General features: G+C 44.3%; 1 protein-coding gene across 10 annotated transcripts in view; it reads left to right on the top strand.

Annotated features, from left to right (window-relative positions):
• The window catches only part of RARB (retinoic acid receptor beta), a 1402065-nt gene that overhangs the window by 1069924 nt on the left and 315187 nt on the right, over positions 1-16954 (top strand). The window contains exon 1 of one of the 10 annotated variants that reach the window (XM_063922234.1): positions 1553-1686. The exons of the other annotated variants lie outside the window; for them this stretch is intronic. Within the exon in view, the coding sequence (XP_063778304.1) occupies positions 1608-1686 (79 nt within the window). The 5' untranslated portion in view covers positions 1553-1607. Of the gene's footprint in view, positions 1-1552; positions 1687-16954 lie in introns of those variants that run through there. 10 annotated transcript variants of the gene reach the window in all.

Below are 16954 nucleotides of genomic sequence, written 5' to 3' on the forward strand. Positions count from 1 at the left end.
TGGGAAGTATTTTCCTGTATATAGTACGTGTAGAGTATGTGTATAGATTATGAATATTTGCTGTATGTAGTACATGTACACTATGTGTTTCAATAGATTATGAATATTTGCTGTATGTAGTACATGTACACTATGTTTCAATAGATTATGAATATTTGCTGTATGTAGTACATGTACACTATGTGTTTCAATAGATTATGAATATTTGCTGTATGTAGTACATGTACACTATGTGTTTCAATAGATTATGAATATTTGCTGTATGTAGTACGTGTACACTATGTGTTTCAATAGATTATGAATATTTGCTGTATGTAGTACGTGTACACTATGTGTTTCAATAGATTATGAATATTTGCTGTATGTAGTACGTGTACAGTATGTGTTTCAATAGATTATGAATATTTGCTGTATGTAGTACATGTACACTATGTGTTTCAATAGATTATGAATATTTGCTGTATGTAGTACATGTACACTATGTGTTTCAATAGATTATGAATATTTGCTGTATGTAGTATGTCACAAACTGAGGGCTGGTGCTGACCAGGGGGAGCCTCAGTTGTAGGGGCTGAGGTATATGTGTACCTGGGAGGCAGTACAGGGTTCTTAGACAAGCAGGGAACCTTTAGAACAAATGCCCGAAGGCGTGACCAAGACAACGAAGGAAAGTTCAAAGGTTTATTAAACACAGTTCAGAGGAATACGGATGACTTGGTACAGGTAACAGGAATCACAGTTCAGAGAAATACTTGGGATCGATGGCGGAACACCGATGGTGACTTGGGATCGATGGCGGAGCACCGATGGAGACTTGGGATCGATGGCGGAGCACCGATGGAGACTTGGGATCGATGGCGGAGCACCGATGGAGACTTGGGATCGATGGCGGAGCACCGATGGAGACTTGGGATCGATGGCGGAGCACCGATGGAGACTTGGGATCGATGGTGGAACACCGATGGTTACTGGCAGGGCAGAGCACCGCTGGAAGCTAGAAGCTGGAAGCCGGTCTCAGGTAACTGCCAGTCACAGGGAGCAATGTAGACACTGCAGAGTCAGGCTGTACTGCAGAGAAAGTCCATGGAAGAACTGCACACTGGAATCACTGTAGACCAGTGGTTCTCAAACTCGGTCCTCAGGACCCCACACAGTGCATGTTTTGCAGGTAACCCAGCAGGTGCACAGGTGTATTAATTACTCACAGACACATTTTAAAAGGTCCACAGGTGGAGTTAATTATTTCACTTGTGATTCTGTGAGGAGACCTGCAAAACATGCACTGTATGGGGTCCTGAGGACCGAGTTTGAGATTCTGTGCTGTAGACAATTGAAGCACTGACAAAAACTTTCCAGCCCAGGAACAAGATATTTATACCAGCTGGGAAACAGGGATTGGCTGGCTGATTAAGCAGAGTCCAGAGTGCAGCTGCTGGGTAATCAGGCCGAGAGCAGAGTACAGCTGATAGGCTGAAAAGTAACATGTGATGAAAACAAACATGGCTGCGCCCATGTTTGAACTTGGAGGGAAAGACTGTTTGTAACTTGCATGTGAAACTTAACCCTGATGCTGCCAGAATCACAGTAAAGAGATTAGAAACAATGAGATGCAGCGTGCTGCACACAGACAGTGCAGATGGAATCCAGGCTTGGAACACTGGGACAGTCTCAGGAGACATTTGGAAGGTAAATACTGATAAGGAATTACCTGGATCGTGACATAGTACATGTACACTATGTGTTTCAATAGATTATGAATATTTGCTGTATGTAGTACATGTACAGTATGTGTTTCAATAGATTATGAATATTTGCTGTATGTAGTACATGTACACTGTGTGTTTCAATAGATTATGAGTATTTTCCTGTATGTAGTACTTGTAGTGTATGTGTGTAGATTATTATTGTTTGCTGTATATAGAATTAGTGTCCCCACTAGGACTTGCTGCCTGCAGTGTGCCGAGGTACTGGGGCAGTACATGCACTTATGTACTATTTGTAGAGTATGTGTATAGATAAATTATGAATATTTGCTGTGTGTAGTACTTGTAGAAAATGTGTATAAAGAAATTTTGAATATATACTGTATGTAATACATGGTCGAGTCACATTATTATGATCACCTCCTACATTTGACGTCAGCAGCGCATAGCCCATGAAGTACATCACATGTCGTGCGCTGGCTTGGTAGGTATATATAAGGTGTGCAATAGGCCGTCTGCACACATATCACTCATGGGTAAAATGGGCGATTTATCCGAGTTTCAAAAAGGGATGATTTTCTGCTTTCAGGCCAAGGGTAGCAGTATTCCTGAAACAGAGCAGTTTGTGAACTGTTCGTGTGCTGCTGTGGTGAAGGTGTATTGTGACTGGACACATGGCACCATTGTAAATAACCAACGTGGAAACTGCAGATCACCACGTGCCATTGATGTGGGAGGTAAACGTTGGCTACGAAGGTGTGTGAGGGCTGATCAGCACGCTACAGAGGAGCAGCTCACCGTCAAAATGAACCTGGGGGCTACCAGACGTGTGTCTAAATCAACAGTTTAGCCCATCTAGCTGCTGTCCATGCTGCACAAAAAGGTTACTCTGGATATTAGCTGGTGGTCATAATAATGTGATTCGACCGTGTACTATGAATATTTGCTGTATGTAGTACTTGCCGTGATTCTAAAAAGTTTGGGAACCGCTGGTATAGATAGGTAATGAATAGTTTGCTGTATGTAGTACTTGCAGAGAATATATATAGATAGATAATGATTATTATGCTGTTAGTAGTACTTATAGAGTATGGGTATAGATAGATGATGAATAGTTTGCTGTATATAGTACTTGCAGAGAATATATATAGATAGATAATGATTATTATGCTGTTAGTGGTACTTAGGGAGGTCAATCCCAAGCCATTTTTTCAATCCCGGGTATCAGGATTGAAAAATGGTCAATCCCGGGATTCCTGGGATCCCCGGGATTGGCGTTTCCCTGTGTGGCCGCCCATCTCGCCCCGCCCGCCCTGCACACATATCTCACCAGAAACCGGGGGTAGGCGGGACACATCAACAACTCTCTCTCGGCGGCTCCCAGCGGCGTGTGAAAGCGCAGCATGACCTCTCACTGCACGTCACGCTGCGCTGGGGAGTAGGAAGCCTGGCAGCATCTGAGTGTCCTGAGGATGCTCAGTGCTGATCCCTCAATCCCCAGGATTGGAGCTTCCAGTCCCGGGATTGAATCCCGGACGTTTTTGGCCGTAAATTCCGGGATCCCGTCGATCCCAATGCCGGGATTGGCCTCCCTAGTAGTACTTATAGAGTATGGGTATAGATAGATGATGAATAGTTTGCTGTATGTAGTACTTGCAGAGTATGTGTATACATAGAATATGAATAGTTTGCTGTATATAGTATTTGTATAGTATGTGTATAAATGCCATCAATATTTGCAGTACGTAGTACTTGTAGAATATGTATATGTATAAATGGATTATAAATACTTTGCATATAATTGTAGAGTGTGTGTATACATAGACTATAAATATTTAGCTGCATAGTATCTGAGTTTGTGGTGTATGTATTCCTCCTAACCATCCCAGTTCTGTCAGGATATTACTGATTTGCGAGTCCCACTATCATCATAATTATCCTGATTTGCAGGAGGTGTCTCTGCTTCATGTAGCATAAAAATGGTGACTTCTGGTAAAAATGCCCACTGGAGGTGTGATCAAAGCCATTTTCTCTAACGTCCTAGTGGATGCTGGGGACTCCGTAAGGACCATGGGGAATAGACGGGCTCCGCAGGAGACAGGGCACTTTAAGAAAGAATTTGGATACTGGTGTGCTCTGGCTCCTCCCTCTATGTCCCTCCTCCAGACCTCAGTTTGAATCTGTGCCCGGACGAGCTGGGTGCTACTTAGTGAGCTCTCCTGAGCTTGCTATAAGAAAGTATTTTGTTAGGTTTTTTTATTTTCAGAGAGATCTGCTGGCAACAGACTCTCTGTAGCGTGGGAGAGAAGCAGCCCTACTCACTGAAGATAGGTCCTGCTTCTTAGGCTACTGGACACCATTAGCTCCAGAGGGATCGTACACAGGATCTCACCCTTTGTCGTCCGATCCCGGAGCCGCGCCGCCGTCCCCCTCGCAGAGCCGGAAGACAGAAGCCGGTGAATGAAGCAAGAAGACTTAGAAATCAGCGGCAGAAGACTCCAGTCTTCACTGAGGTAGCGCACAGCACTGCAGCTGTGTGCCATTGCTCCCACATTAAACCCACATACTCCGGTCACTGTAGGGTGCAGGACGCAGGGGGGGGGGGGGGGGGCGCCCTGGGCAGCAATTAGAGACCTCTTGGCAAAAATTGGGCATATATACAGTTGGGCACTGTATATATGCATGAGCCCCCGCCATAATTTTACACAGAAACACGGGACAGAAGCCCGCCGCTGAGGGGGCGGGGCTTCTTCCTCAGCACTCACCAGCGCCATTTTCTCTCCACAGCTCCGCTGAGAGGAAGCTCCCCAGGCTCTCCCCTGCAGAAACACGGTAGAAGAGGGTAAAAAGAGAGGGGGGGCACATAAATTAGGCGCAAAAACATTATATACAGCAGCTACTGGGTTAACACTAAATTACTGTGTGATTCCTGGGACATATAGCGCTGGGGGGGTGTGCTGGCATACTCTCTCTCTGTCTCTCCAAAAGGCCTTGTGGGGGAACTGTCTTCAAAAAGAGCATCCCCTGTGTGTGTGTGGTGTGTCGGTACGCTTGTGTCGACATGTTTGACGAGGAAGGCTATGTGGAAGCAGAGTGGGAGCAAATGAATGTGGGGTCGCCGCCGACGGCGCCGACACCTGATTGGATGGATATGTGGAAAGTTTTAAATGATAATGTTAATTCCTTGCATAAAAGGTTGGATAAAGCTGAAACCTTAGGACAGTCGGGGTCTCAGCCCATGCCTGATCCTATGTCGCAGAGGCCGTCAGGTCTCAGAAGCGCCCACTATCCCAAATTGTTGACACAGATATCGACACGGATTCTGACTCCAGTGTCGATGGCGATGATGCAAATTTACAGCCTAAATTGGCTAAAGCCATCCGTTATATGATTATAGCAATAAAGGATGTGTTGCACATCACAGAGGAAACCCCAGTCCCTGACAAGAGGGTTCATATGTATGGGGAAAAAAGGCAGGTGGTGACCTTTTCCCCTTCACATGAGCTAAATGAGTTATGTGAAAAGGCTTGGGAATCTCCAGATAAAAAACTGCAGATTTCCAAACGGATGCTTATGGCGTATCCTTTCCCGCCAACGGACAGGTTAGGCTGGGAATCCTCCCCTAGGGTGGACAAAGCTCTCACACGCTTATCCAAAAGGGTAGCCCTGCCGTCACAGGATACAGCCACCCTAAAAGATGCTGCGGATAGAAAGCAAGAGGGTACCCTGAAGTCCATTTATATACATTCAGGTACCTTACTAGGGCCGGCAATTGCGTCGGCATGGGTGTGTAGTGCTGTAGCAGCATGGACGGATATCTTATCTGAGGAACTTGATACCTTGGACAAGGATACTATATTAATGACCCTGGGGCATATAAAAGACGCTGTCCTATATATGAGAGATGCTCAAAGAGACATTAGCCTTCTGGGCTCTAGAGTAAATGCAATGTCGATTTCTGCCAGAAGGGTCCTGTGTACTCGGCAATGGACAGGCGATGCCGACTCAAAAAGGCACGTGGAGGTTTTACCTTACAAGGGTGAGGAGTTGTTTGGGGAAGGTCTCTCGGACCTGGTCTCCACAGCTACTGCTGGAAAGTCAAATTTTTTGCCATATGTTCCCTCACAACCTAAGAAAGCACCGTATTACCAAATGCAGTCCTTTCGTTCACAAAAAGGCAAGAAAGTCCGAGGTGCGTCCTTTCTTGCCAGAGGCAGGGGCAGAGGAAAGAAGCTGCACAACACAGCTAGTTCCCAGGAACAGAAGTCCTCCCCGGCTTCCACTAAATCAACCGCATGACGCTGGGGCTCCACAGGCGGAGCTAGGCCCAGTGGGGGCGCGTCTCCGAAATTTCAGCCACAAGTGGGTTCACTCCCAGGTGGATCCCTGGGCGATAGAGATTGTGTCTCAGGGATACAAGCTGGAATTCGAAGAGATGCCCCCTCACCGATACCTCAAATCGGCCCTGCCAGCTTCCCCCTTAGAGAGGGAAATAGCGTTAGCTGCAATTCACAAATTGTATCTTCAGCAGGTGGTGGTCAAGGTTCCCCTCCTTCAACAAGGAAAGGGTTATTATTCGACCATGTTTGTGGTACCGAAACCGGACGGTTCGGTCAGACCCATATTAAATTTAAAATCCCTGAACATATACCTGAAAAGGTTCAAGTTCAAGATGGAATCGCTCAGAGCGGTCATCGCAAGCCTGGAAGGGGGGGGTTTTATGGTGTCTCTGGACATAAAGGATGCATACCTTCATGTCCCCATTTATCCACCTCATCAGGCGTACCTCAGATTTGTGGTACAGGATTGTCATTACCAATTCCAGACGTTGCCGTTTGGTCTCTCCACGGCACAGAGAATATTTACCAAGGTAATGGCGGAAATGATAGTGCTCCTGCGAAAGCAAGGGGTCACAATTATCCCATACTTGGACGATCTCCTCATAAAGGCGAGGTCCAGAGAGCAGTTGCTGATCAGCGTAGCACGCTCTCGGGAAGTGTTACAACAGCACGGCTGGATTCTAAATAGTCGCAGTTGATTCCTACGACTCGTCTGCCCTTCCTGGGCATGATTCTGGACACAGACCAGAAGAGGGTCTATCTCCCAATGGAGAAGGCTCAGGAGCTCATGACACTGGTCAGAGACCTATTAAAACCAAAACAGGTGTCGGTGCATCACTGCACGCGAGTCCTGGGAAAGATGGTGGCATCATACGATGCCATTCCCTTCGGCAGGTTCCAGGCGAGGACCTTACAATGGGATCTGTTAGACAAGTGGTCCGGATCACATGATCCAGATGCATCGGCTGATCACCCTATCCCCCAGGGCCAGGGTGTCTCTCCTGTGGTGGCTGCAGAGTGCTCACCTTCTAGAGGGCTGCAGATTCGGCATTCAGGACTGGGTCCTGGTGACCACGGATGCAAGCCTCCGAGGGTGGGGGGCAGTCACACAGGGAAGAAATTTCCAAGGTCTGTGGTCAAGTCAGGAGACTTGCCTTCACATCAATATCCTGGAACTAAGGGCCATATACAACGCCCTAAGTCAAGCGGAGACCCTGCTTCGCGACCAATCGGTGCTGATTCAGTCAGACAACATCACCGCAGTGGCTCATGTAAACCGCCAAGGCAGCACAAGGAGCAGGGTGGCGATGGCGGAAGCCACCAGAATTCTTCGCTGGGCTGAGAATCACGTAAGAGCACTGTCAGCAGTGTTCATTCCGGGAGTGGACAACTGGGAAGCAGACTTCCTCAGCAGGCACGACCTCCACCCGGGAGAATGGGGACTCCATCAAGAAGTCTTCACGCAGATTGCAAGGCGGTGGGAACTGCCACAGGTGGACATGATGGCATCCCGCATCAACAAAAAGCTACAGAGATATTGTGCCAGGTCAAGAGACCCTCAGGCGATAGCTGTAGACGCACTAGTGACACCGTGGGTGTTCCAGTCGGTTTATGTATTTCCTCCTCTTCCTCTCATACCAAAGGTGCTGAGAATCATAAGAAAAAGAGGAGTGAGAACAATACTCATTGTTCCGGATTGGCCAAGAAGGACTTGGTATCCGGATCTGCAAGAAATGCTCACAGAGGACCCATGGCCTCTGCCTCTAAGACAGGACTTGTTGCAACAGGGGCCCTGTCTGTTCCAAGACTTACCGCGGCTGCGTTTGACGGCATGGCGGTTGAACGCCGGATCCTAGCAGAAAAAGGCATTCCGGATGAGGTCATTCCTACGCTGATAAAGGCTAGGAAGGACGTGACGGCTCAACATTATCACCGTATATGGCGAAAATATGTTGCTTGGTGTGAGGCCAGGAATGCCACTGCGGAGGAATTCCAGCTGGGCCGTTTCCTTCACTTCCTACAGTCGGGAGTGACTTTGGGCCTGAAATTGGGTTCCATTAAGGTCCAGATTTCGGCTCTATCCATTTTCTTTCAAAAAGAACTGGCTTCTCTTCCTGAAGTCCAGACGTTTGTAAAGGGAGTGCTGCATATTTAGCCCCCTTTTGTGCCTCCAGTGGCACCTTGGGATCTTAACGTGGTGTTGAGTTTCCTGAAGTCACACTGGTTTGAGCCACTCAAAACCGTGGAGTTAAAATTTCTCACGTGGAAGGTGGTCATGCTATTAGCCTTGGCTTCAGCTAGGCATGTGTCAGAATTAGCGGCTTTGTCACATAAAAGCCCCTATCTGGTTTTCCTTATGGACAGGGCAGAATTGCAGACCCGTCCACAATTTCTGCCAAAAGTGGTGTCATCCTTTCATATGAACCAACCTATTGTGGTGCCTGTGGCTACTCGTGACTTGGAGGATTCCGAGTTACTGGATGTGGTCAGGGCTTTGAAGGTTTATGTAGCCAGAATGGCTAGAGTAAGGAAAATTGAGTCGCTGTTTATCCTGTATGCATCCAACAAGCTGGGTGCTCCTGCTTCAACGCAAACTATTACTCGCTGGATCTGTAACACGATTCAGCAGGCTCATTCTGCGGCTGGATTGTCGCTTCCAAAATCAGTAAAAGCCCACTCCACAAGGAAGGTGGGCTCTTCTTGAGCGGCTGCCCGAGGGGTCTCGGCATTACAGCTTTGCCGAGCAGCTACTTGGTCAGGTTCGAACACTTTTGCAAAGTTTTACAAGTTTGATACCCTGGCTGAGGAGGACCTTGTGTTTGCTCATTCGGTGCTGCAGAGTCATCCGCACTCTCCCGCCCGTTTAGGAGCTTTGGTATAATCCCCATGGTCCTTACGGAGTCCCCAGCATCCACTAGGATGTTAGAGAAAATAAGATTTTACTTACCGGTAAATCTATTTCTCGTAGTCCGTAGTGGATGCTGGGCACCCGTCCCAAGTGCGGACTTCTTCTGCAATACTTGTATATAGTTATTGCTTAAATAAGGGTTATGTTTGCTTGCATCAGGGTTGATCTGATGCTCCGTTGTTGTTCATACTGTTAACTGGGTAAGTTTATCACGAGCTATACGGTGTGATTGGTGTGGCTGGTATGAGTCTTGCCCTGGATTCCAAAATCCTTTCCTTGTACTGTCAGCTCTTCCGGGCACAGTTTCTCTAACTGAGGTCTGGAGGAGGGACATAGAGGGAGGAGCCAGAGCACACCAGTATCCAAATTCTTTCTTAAAGTGCCCTGTCTCCTGCGGAGCCCGTCTATTCCCCATGGTCCTTATGGAGTCCCCAGCATCCACTACGGACTACGAGAAATAGATTTACTGGTAAGTAAAATCTTATTATTTTACCTTCACGCCACCAGCGTGCTGCAACCCCGCCTCCTGTCCTGATTTGGAATGTCCCAATGTTGTGAGGCATGTGTATGTAGTATCTCTAAGGTATGGGTTTGATGCATGTAGTATCTACAGAGTGTGTGTATACTGTACATACATTGATATTTTCTTGTGTGGCTGTAAGTAGCAATTGTGAAATATGTAACTATTAATATTTTGGTGAAAGGCAAAGTAGAAATCCTTTGAAGATCCTGTGGGTGTCCCTGCTACAAAATGTACCCTCTGTTTCTTTGTTTTTGGAAAATGATATTTAGGATGCAAAAAAAGCTTTTGAAAAAGTAGTAGCTGTTGGGGGGAGGGGAATATTTAGGGAGTTGGGGTGCGTGACCCGATTTGTTTTAATATTTTCAATGTTTGCCCATTTGCAGCTTATATAGAAGTGATTTTTGCCATATTATTTCATGTTTGTGGGTTGAAGGGCATATAGCACTAATTGATGTTATTGACGTTAAATTTCACAGCCATTACAAGTAACCTGAAAGACGGACAGAATAAAGAGCAATAATCCATAGAGTTCGAGAAGTGTTTCATGTTTGTCTGCAGTGCTTAACATGATCAATATTAACTGCCCCATTGAAACTAACTGCTGTATCAAATAACAGTAAATCAAAGGAATGTGCTTACAGATTATTTATTGAAAGCTTTAATTGTTCGCTGGGGCCCTGCTTATCTTTGCAAACAATGGACATGACTGTCTCTCAACGCTAAACATTTCTCTGTTTGGATTTTGGCATGTTATCTTTTGTTTTGCTGTCAACAAAATAATGCTGAAGTTAATGTAGCATCATTACTTGTTTAATAAATAGCATGCATTATTGCTAGCAACTTGTTTTCTTTTAAAGTATAACTTTAATCACTACTAAGAAGTAGTCTTTAAACACATATACACTGTGACTTTGAAATGCAATGTAATACTGTGGTTGTTTCCTTCATTAACCACTGTTAAAATGAAACAACAGCCCCTTTGGGGATGCAGTTAAATTGCCGCCAGCCAGAATCCCAGCTCACAGGGGCTATTCCCACTCGTTGGGGTCCATGACACCCATATAGTGGGAATAGAACCTGTGGCAAGCGCAGCGAGCCTGCATGGGTACTCTCTGCGCTCGCCCCGTTGCCAGCATACTGACGGCCGGGATGCCGTTTTCTGTATACTGACGGCAGGCATCCTGACTGTCGGTAATACATACTGATCCTCTTCTTTGCTAGTAAAGGAATTCATAACAGGTGAATGTATCACTCATGCAAACCTACAAGAGATGCAAATACCACAATGACAGTAAAGGCTGTGAGCAATTTAGTTTTCCAATGAAAGCCTTAAGTTGTAGTGAGCCATCATGTCAATGTGGCATTGTTGTCTATACATTTCTATGTCATTTATGGAAGAAGTGCAGAGGTGGTTCAGCCAATCACATTACAGTTTATTTATGAAGAACAAATCGTACTTTTCTATTGGAAGGTTTGCAACCGACATACATGTCCAGGGCACACAACTAAATTTGCCAGTGGGCAGTTTTCAATATTTAGAGACGGATGAACGTCAAAAGTGTGTGTTACATATGTATGTCCAAATTCCTTTCAAAGTCATCTATGATGAATATTTTATTTGAAGGATTATGGTCAGTCTGCTTTTGACAAGCTATATCCTTTCACGCAGATAACTAATTTGCCAATTTCATCAGCTGTTCCTTCTGTTAATGCCAATTTAACCCCAAATCACCATATGTGCAGTCTCTGAGTGATTGGCTAAATCCAAACTTACCCATCAGTGATTGTGGCCAAATGTGAGTGATCTGGGGGGGAGGTGTAGCAAAGCAAGCTTCGGAGAGAGATAAAGTGGAGGAATCCATTTCTGTCATGTATCTAGCAGCGCAGGCTATAATTTCCTAGCGCTAGCTCGCTGACCACAGTATAAATGAACTGGAAACACAATATTAATAATAAAATATATGTGCATTTTATTTTATCCAAGAGGAATTAAGCATCGCTTTTATACAATTCCAGCATAAAAAGAATCTGTATCTACTACCGGTATACAATGAGAAACACAAGACAGTGTAGGCACAAAGTACTGAAATCACAGACTACTGTACGGTTATGGATATCCCATATCTGTGAGGGAGAGTAACTCGCCATAAGCATATCACCTACACATTTGTACACCTTTCCATTTTCTTAAAAGGAGGACTACAAACAAACATTTTCTTAATTATAATTATATTTTCTTATTTGTTACATGTTGTATTGTGTAGTCATTGTATACTGGTATTAGATATACAGATTCTTTTATGCTGGAATTGTTTAAAAGTGATTCTTAATTTGATAAAACACGTATATTTTATTAGTATCCATCATACTGTAGCCTGCTATATTCCAACAGGGATGGTGGATCCCTAACCTCCAAAGCAGCTGCTCATTGTCCAGTGATAAGTGCAGCCTTTCCCAACAGCATTACAGTTTATCTAGAATTGTATTCTAAATGACAGACACTGGTTGGATGCTTTGGGCAACTACTCCACCTTATCTTTCTCTAAAGCTAGCTACAAACTACAATTATTTGCTAATAATCGGGTGATTATCCTGTTTTATTGTGTAGTATGTAGGCTGAGCGTTCTGGCCAAATGCAGATAAAACGGTCCAAAAATGTCCAGAAAGGCACGGCTTTGATTATCAGATTGGTCAGTCTTGGCAAAAGATATTGGCCAAAAGGTCCTCATATTGTGCAGTGTGTGTGCAGTCTCAATATCTGCCCATATTGCCTTCTGTTTATCCTGATTACCTCATCTTCCTTGTGGGCAGACATATGCATAGTCAGTGTGATGTGGCAATAACATGCTATAATAACAGCTATAATAAATGTATGTGTTTTCATTAACTAGATAGATAGATAGATAGATAGATAGATCTAAGCAAGAAGTTAATTTCTAGTGTAAAGATTTCATCTGTTTCCATGCAGGATGTGTGGGATTTGTATGACAGGTAAAGGCTTACCGTTCAAGAATGAATACCATGTTTATTCAACTAAATAACATAAACAAGAAGTATCAGAAATATTCTCTTTCATGATTTAGTGACCAGTTAAATTCATGTAATTGGCAAATACGTATATGCAGATACTGTACGAGCAGTTTATAGGTAGTCAGTCACTCTGTTAAATAATCACAACATGCAGGTGTAATAAGGGCCATGTGCAGGAGGAGACAATAATGATCATACTGGTCACAGTGCATAGGTAGGATAGACATTTAATCACGTACCCAGCAGGTGCAAGAGGAAATGTGTAATGTAATAGCTGGCTTTCATGAATGCCATTAGCATGTGTTTGTACCTGAAGTGGTGAAATGCTGGAGTTGCACTCAGTAATTTATTATTGCTATATAATATGAAGGCATTGGTCATCTTGATCCATCATTTATGATGATAATACAAAGAGGAAAGTATATTAGGTATATACAAGTGCACTTACAGATAATTATTTGTGCCCTTCCCTCACTACCTTTGCCCAATATCTCTGTGTTACTTATATATCATCTGCCCACTGGCAGAGAGCTGGACTACAGAACCCAAGTTTGCATTCGAGTTGATTGTGATTTTTTTAACCACCAGCCACCTTCTTTAGCTTTACTTTTGTTGTGAAGACCTGACAGAGATTTATCTGCACTGTGGAAGCTTTGGATACAAGAGAATTAAAGCCCCTTCAGAGCTTTTTCTGAATGGAAACCATTCCACAGATGGACATCTGCATAGGGAGACAGAGGGGGCAGGACAGATCTAGATGAGCATGGGATCCTAGGACAGAAATACTAATGTATCTGTGTAGCAATGCAGTAATGTTACATATGACTTATTCATATACTCGCACGGAAACTACTTTGTAATTCTTTATAAAGAACACAGCTTCATAGTAAAGGTAAATGAGTGATTCAGGGGTCTGTTTAATATGCATTGGAGAGAGATAAAGTGCCAGCCAATCAGCTCCTGTTATTTTTCATACACAGACTGTAACATGGCAGTTAGGAGATGATTGGCTGGTACTTTATCATTCTCCACTTTTTCTCTCTCCAAGTCTTAGTACATTGGGGGTCATTCCGAGTTGATCGCTCGCTAGCTACTTTTATCAGACGTACAAACGCATAGTAGCCGCCCACAGGGGAGTGTATTTTCGCTTTGCAAGTGTGCAAACGCCTGTGCAGCCAAGCTGGGCAAAAAAACATTTTGTGCAGTTTCTGAGTAGGTCTGGATCACTGATCACTTCAGTCTTTTTGGTCCCGCAATTGACGTCAGACACCCGCCCAGCAAACGCTTGGTCACGCCTGCATTTTCCCAAACACTCCCAGAAAACAGTCAGTTGCCACCCACAAACGCCCTCTTCCTGTCAATCTTCTTGCGATTGCCCGTGCGAATGGATTCTTTGTTAAATCCATCGCTCAGCAACGATCTGCTTTGTACCTGTACGATGCACATGCGCATTGCTGTGCATATGCATGCGCAGTAGAGACCTGATCGATGCGCTGCAAAAAACGGCAGCGAGCGATCAACTCGGAATGACTCCCATAGACTCTACATAGACCCCTTGTTTCGGCATCTGTAAGAACTGCAATAATATGTTATTCTACTGTGCGCTGGAGTAGGGTTGTGTCATTGGTAAATAAAGTAAGTAGCGATACACAACGGAGTGGGGGTGCCATGTTGTGTATACAGTATAACACAAGTGAGGTTGTAGATCACGCAAGTCAATTATTTAAAACAATAAACTTCTTTTAGCAGCAAATTGTAATTTGTCTTATAATAAGTGCAAAATATTGACTTTATCATAAATGTATGTTCTGTCTGGGTGCACAATGATCCCGAACCTAGCTAAACAAGTGATCACAACACAGTAGTTCTGTTTCTAAGAAAACCCACAGCCACTTAAACTTACAGAAACACAGCAGTCAGTCTCTCTGTTCAGTCCCTCTGTCTGCAGTCCTCTCTTCGACTCCTGGTATCCATATCAACATGCTTGATCCGCTATCTGGTCCTCAAGCACACTCTGACCAGTCCACACACTGAGAGATTAATCCAGGATTCAAAAGAGCCACCCCATGTTGCCCATTGATTGGCACTGGCGCAACATCAGGGGTTTGAGTCTCAAAAGCTCACAGATGCTGCAGAAGCTGCTGCAGACCATGCTGGAGCATGTTCAGATTCCCAGACATGTGCTGTCCTGGATTGCCACCTGCCCGGACTCTTAACAGTCACAGACCGCTCAGCACACATCTCTCCCCCCGCTCAGCACAGCGCGATGTGTGCTGAGCGAGGGGTCCACTCATTTCACCCAGCGAGTGAAATGAGCGATGTGTTAGATTGTGCCTGCATACAAGCCAAGAGAGATCCATGCTTAAAATCCAAGAGAGATCCACGAGAGATCCATGCTTAAATCTAAGCAATCTAGTCAGTTTGCTTAAATTTAAGAACGATCTCTCCGTGTGTACCCCCCTTCAGAGCCGGCCCTAACCAATATGATGCCCTAGGCAAGATTTTGGTTGGTGCCCCCTAGCACCACCGCTAGTTCTGCAGGAGATGCCTGGCATGAGTCAGCTGGCAGCTCTGCTAACATCGGGTGCCTTTTGTTTATGAAAATGCATCTTATTTGCATTACTATGTGGCTATGATGCACACGCAGCTTCTGCTGATTAAAATGATATGCAGCATGCCTATATTCTGTGTGCGACTGTGGCTGTATCTGCATACGAAATGCTACATTACAGCGATTTCCAGGAATACACTGCAACGTAGCATTTCGTTTACAGATACAGCCATAGTCGCACACAGAATATAGGCATTCCGCATATCATTTTAATCAGCAGAAGCTGCTGATGCCCCTATGCATACCAAATGCCCTAGGCATTTGCCTAGTTTGCCTATGCCTAAGGCCGGCTCTGCCCCCCTTTTCTATGCCATTGCAACAGCAACTAATTTTTTGTTTCTTTTTATTGCTAAAAAATCCCTGCTTTCAGTCAATGGGGCAGATTCAATTTGCATTTACCGAGCAGCTAAAGCTCCAGGATTAATGCCCGGGGCTATTCAAGTATTAGGCAATGTCCCTGTGCGGTTAACCCATGGCTTATTCGTGTTAACCCATAGATGCTGATTTAAGCACCGAAAACATATGGGTTACCTGGCGTGATAAGCCCCAGAGGGTGCATTTAATGGTCCCTGGGGCTTACCTCATGGGGTAGCAACACTTAATTGATTCGCCCCAGTATGTTATTCGGCTCAGAATCCGTCACTTCAGTGGATATAGGGGTCTATTCATGAAGCAGTGGAAATAGTGGAGAAGTGAGCCTGTGGAGAAGTTGCCAATGGCAACCAATCAGCTGCGCCGTATAATTGTATAGTATGCAAATGATAAATGTTAATTCACTGCTGATTGGTTGCCATTGGCAACTCTTCACTGGCTCACTTCTCCACTATTTTCACTGCTTTATGAATAGACGCCATAATCATAGATTATGAATGCCTCTTTCTTATTGCCGTTGTTACAGAAGACTAATTTGGTTTTATATTGATGTTTAAATTATTTGCTCAAAGTCACAATTATAATGTTTTAGCTGCAGTTTTCTGTGTACAGGAAAGCTGTTGCTGTGTTTTTTATGTGCGCCTTACATTGTATATTACTTGACTTGATCATCTTAGTATATTCAGTATCTCTATCCCGCTTGTCCTGGGATGAGTTATTTTAAACCATAATCCATTTACCCGTTTACTCGTATTTATTACAGTATCTTATTACAGGATCAGCTGATTTAATGAAATTGGGATTATTTGACACAGGTTTGCAGTAATTTGTTGTGAAATATAAGGAGTTATCATAGTGTTATCGAACCATGCAGTAGTCACACTAATTGCCCATATAAATGGACATAATTTTCAAGGCAGTCCATAGATCAATTAGTATCATACAGTGCAGCTGGCATGAATTAATTGGTTAAGTGTAACATTTAAACTGCTTCATTGTCTACCTGGCAGCCGGACCCTGAATTCAGTTTAACACTATAATTTTCTGACATTGCTAGCATTCGATTTTCTGTGCGAATATAAAACAGTTAAGTGAACCAACATAAAACCATTAAATACAAAATGTAATTACTCCAGCGTCTCACAGCGTTTCGGATTGATGAGATGAGAGTGCAAATTCTCCAGTATTTTATTAGGAATATCGTTATTGGGTTTAAAAAAAATAAATAACTAAAAACGCAATGTAAATATTGCATAAGTATTAAACACCTTCAGCCTTGAATAAATAGTTGGAAATAAGCCACAAAACATTTCTCAGCTCTAGAGAAATCAGGTTTAAGAGTTGGGGGGGGACTACCTGAGCGACATTGTTCACTTTCTCGGCAAGTGTGTGTACCGCCGCCGAGCGATTTGCGGCCCAACATGTATTTAACGACCCTTGCTGTTGGCCGTGCATGCAGCTTAATGT

This window comes from Pseudophryne corroboree, chromosome 5 (assembly GCF_028390025.1).
Source record: "Pseudophryne corroboree isolate aPseCor3 chromosome 5, aPseCor3.hap2, whole genome shotgun sequence".
NCBI classification, from domain to species: Eukaryota; Metazoa; Chordata; class Amphibia; order Anura; family Myobatrachidae; genus Pseudophryne; species Pseudophryne corroboree.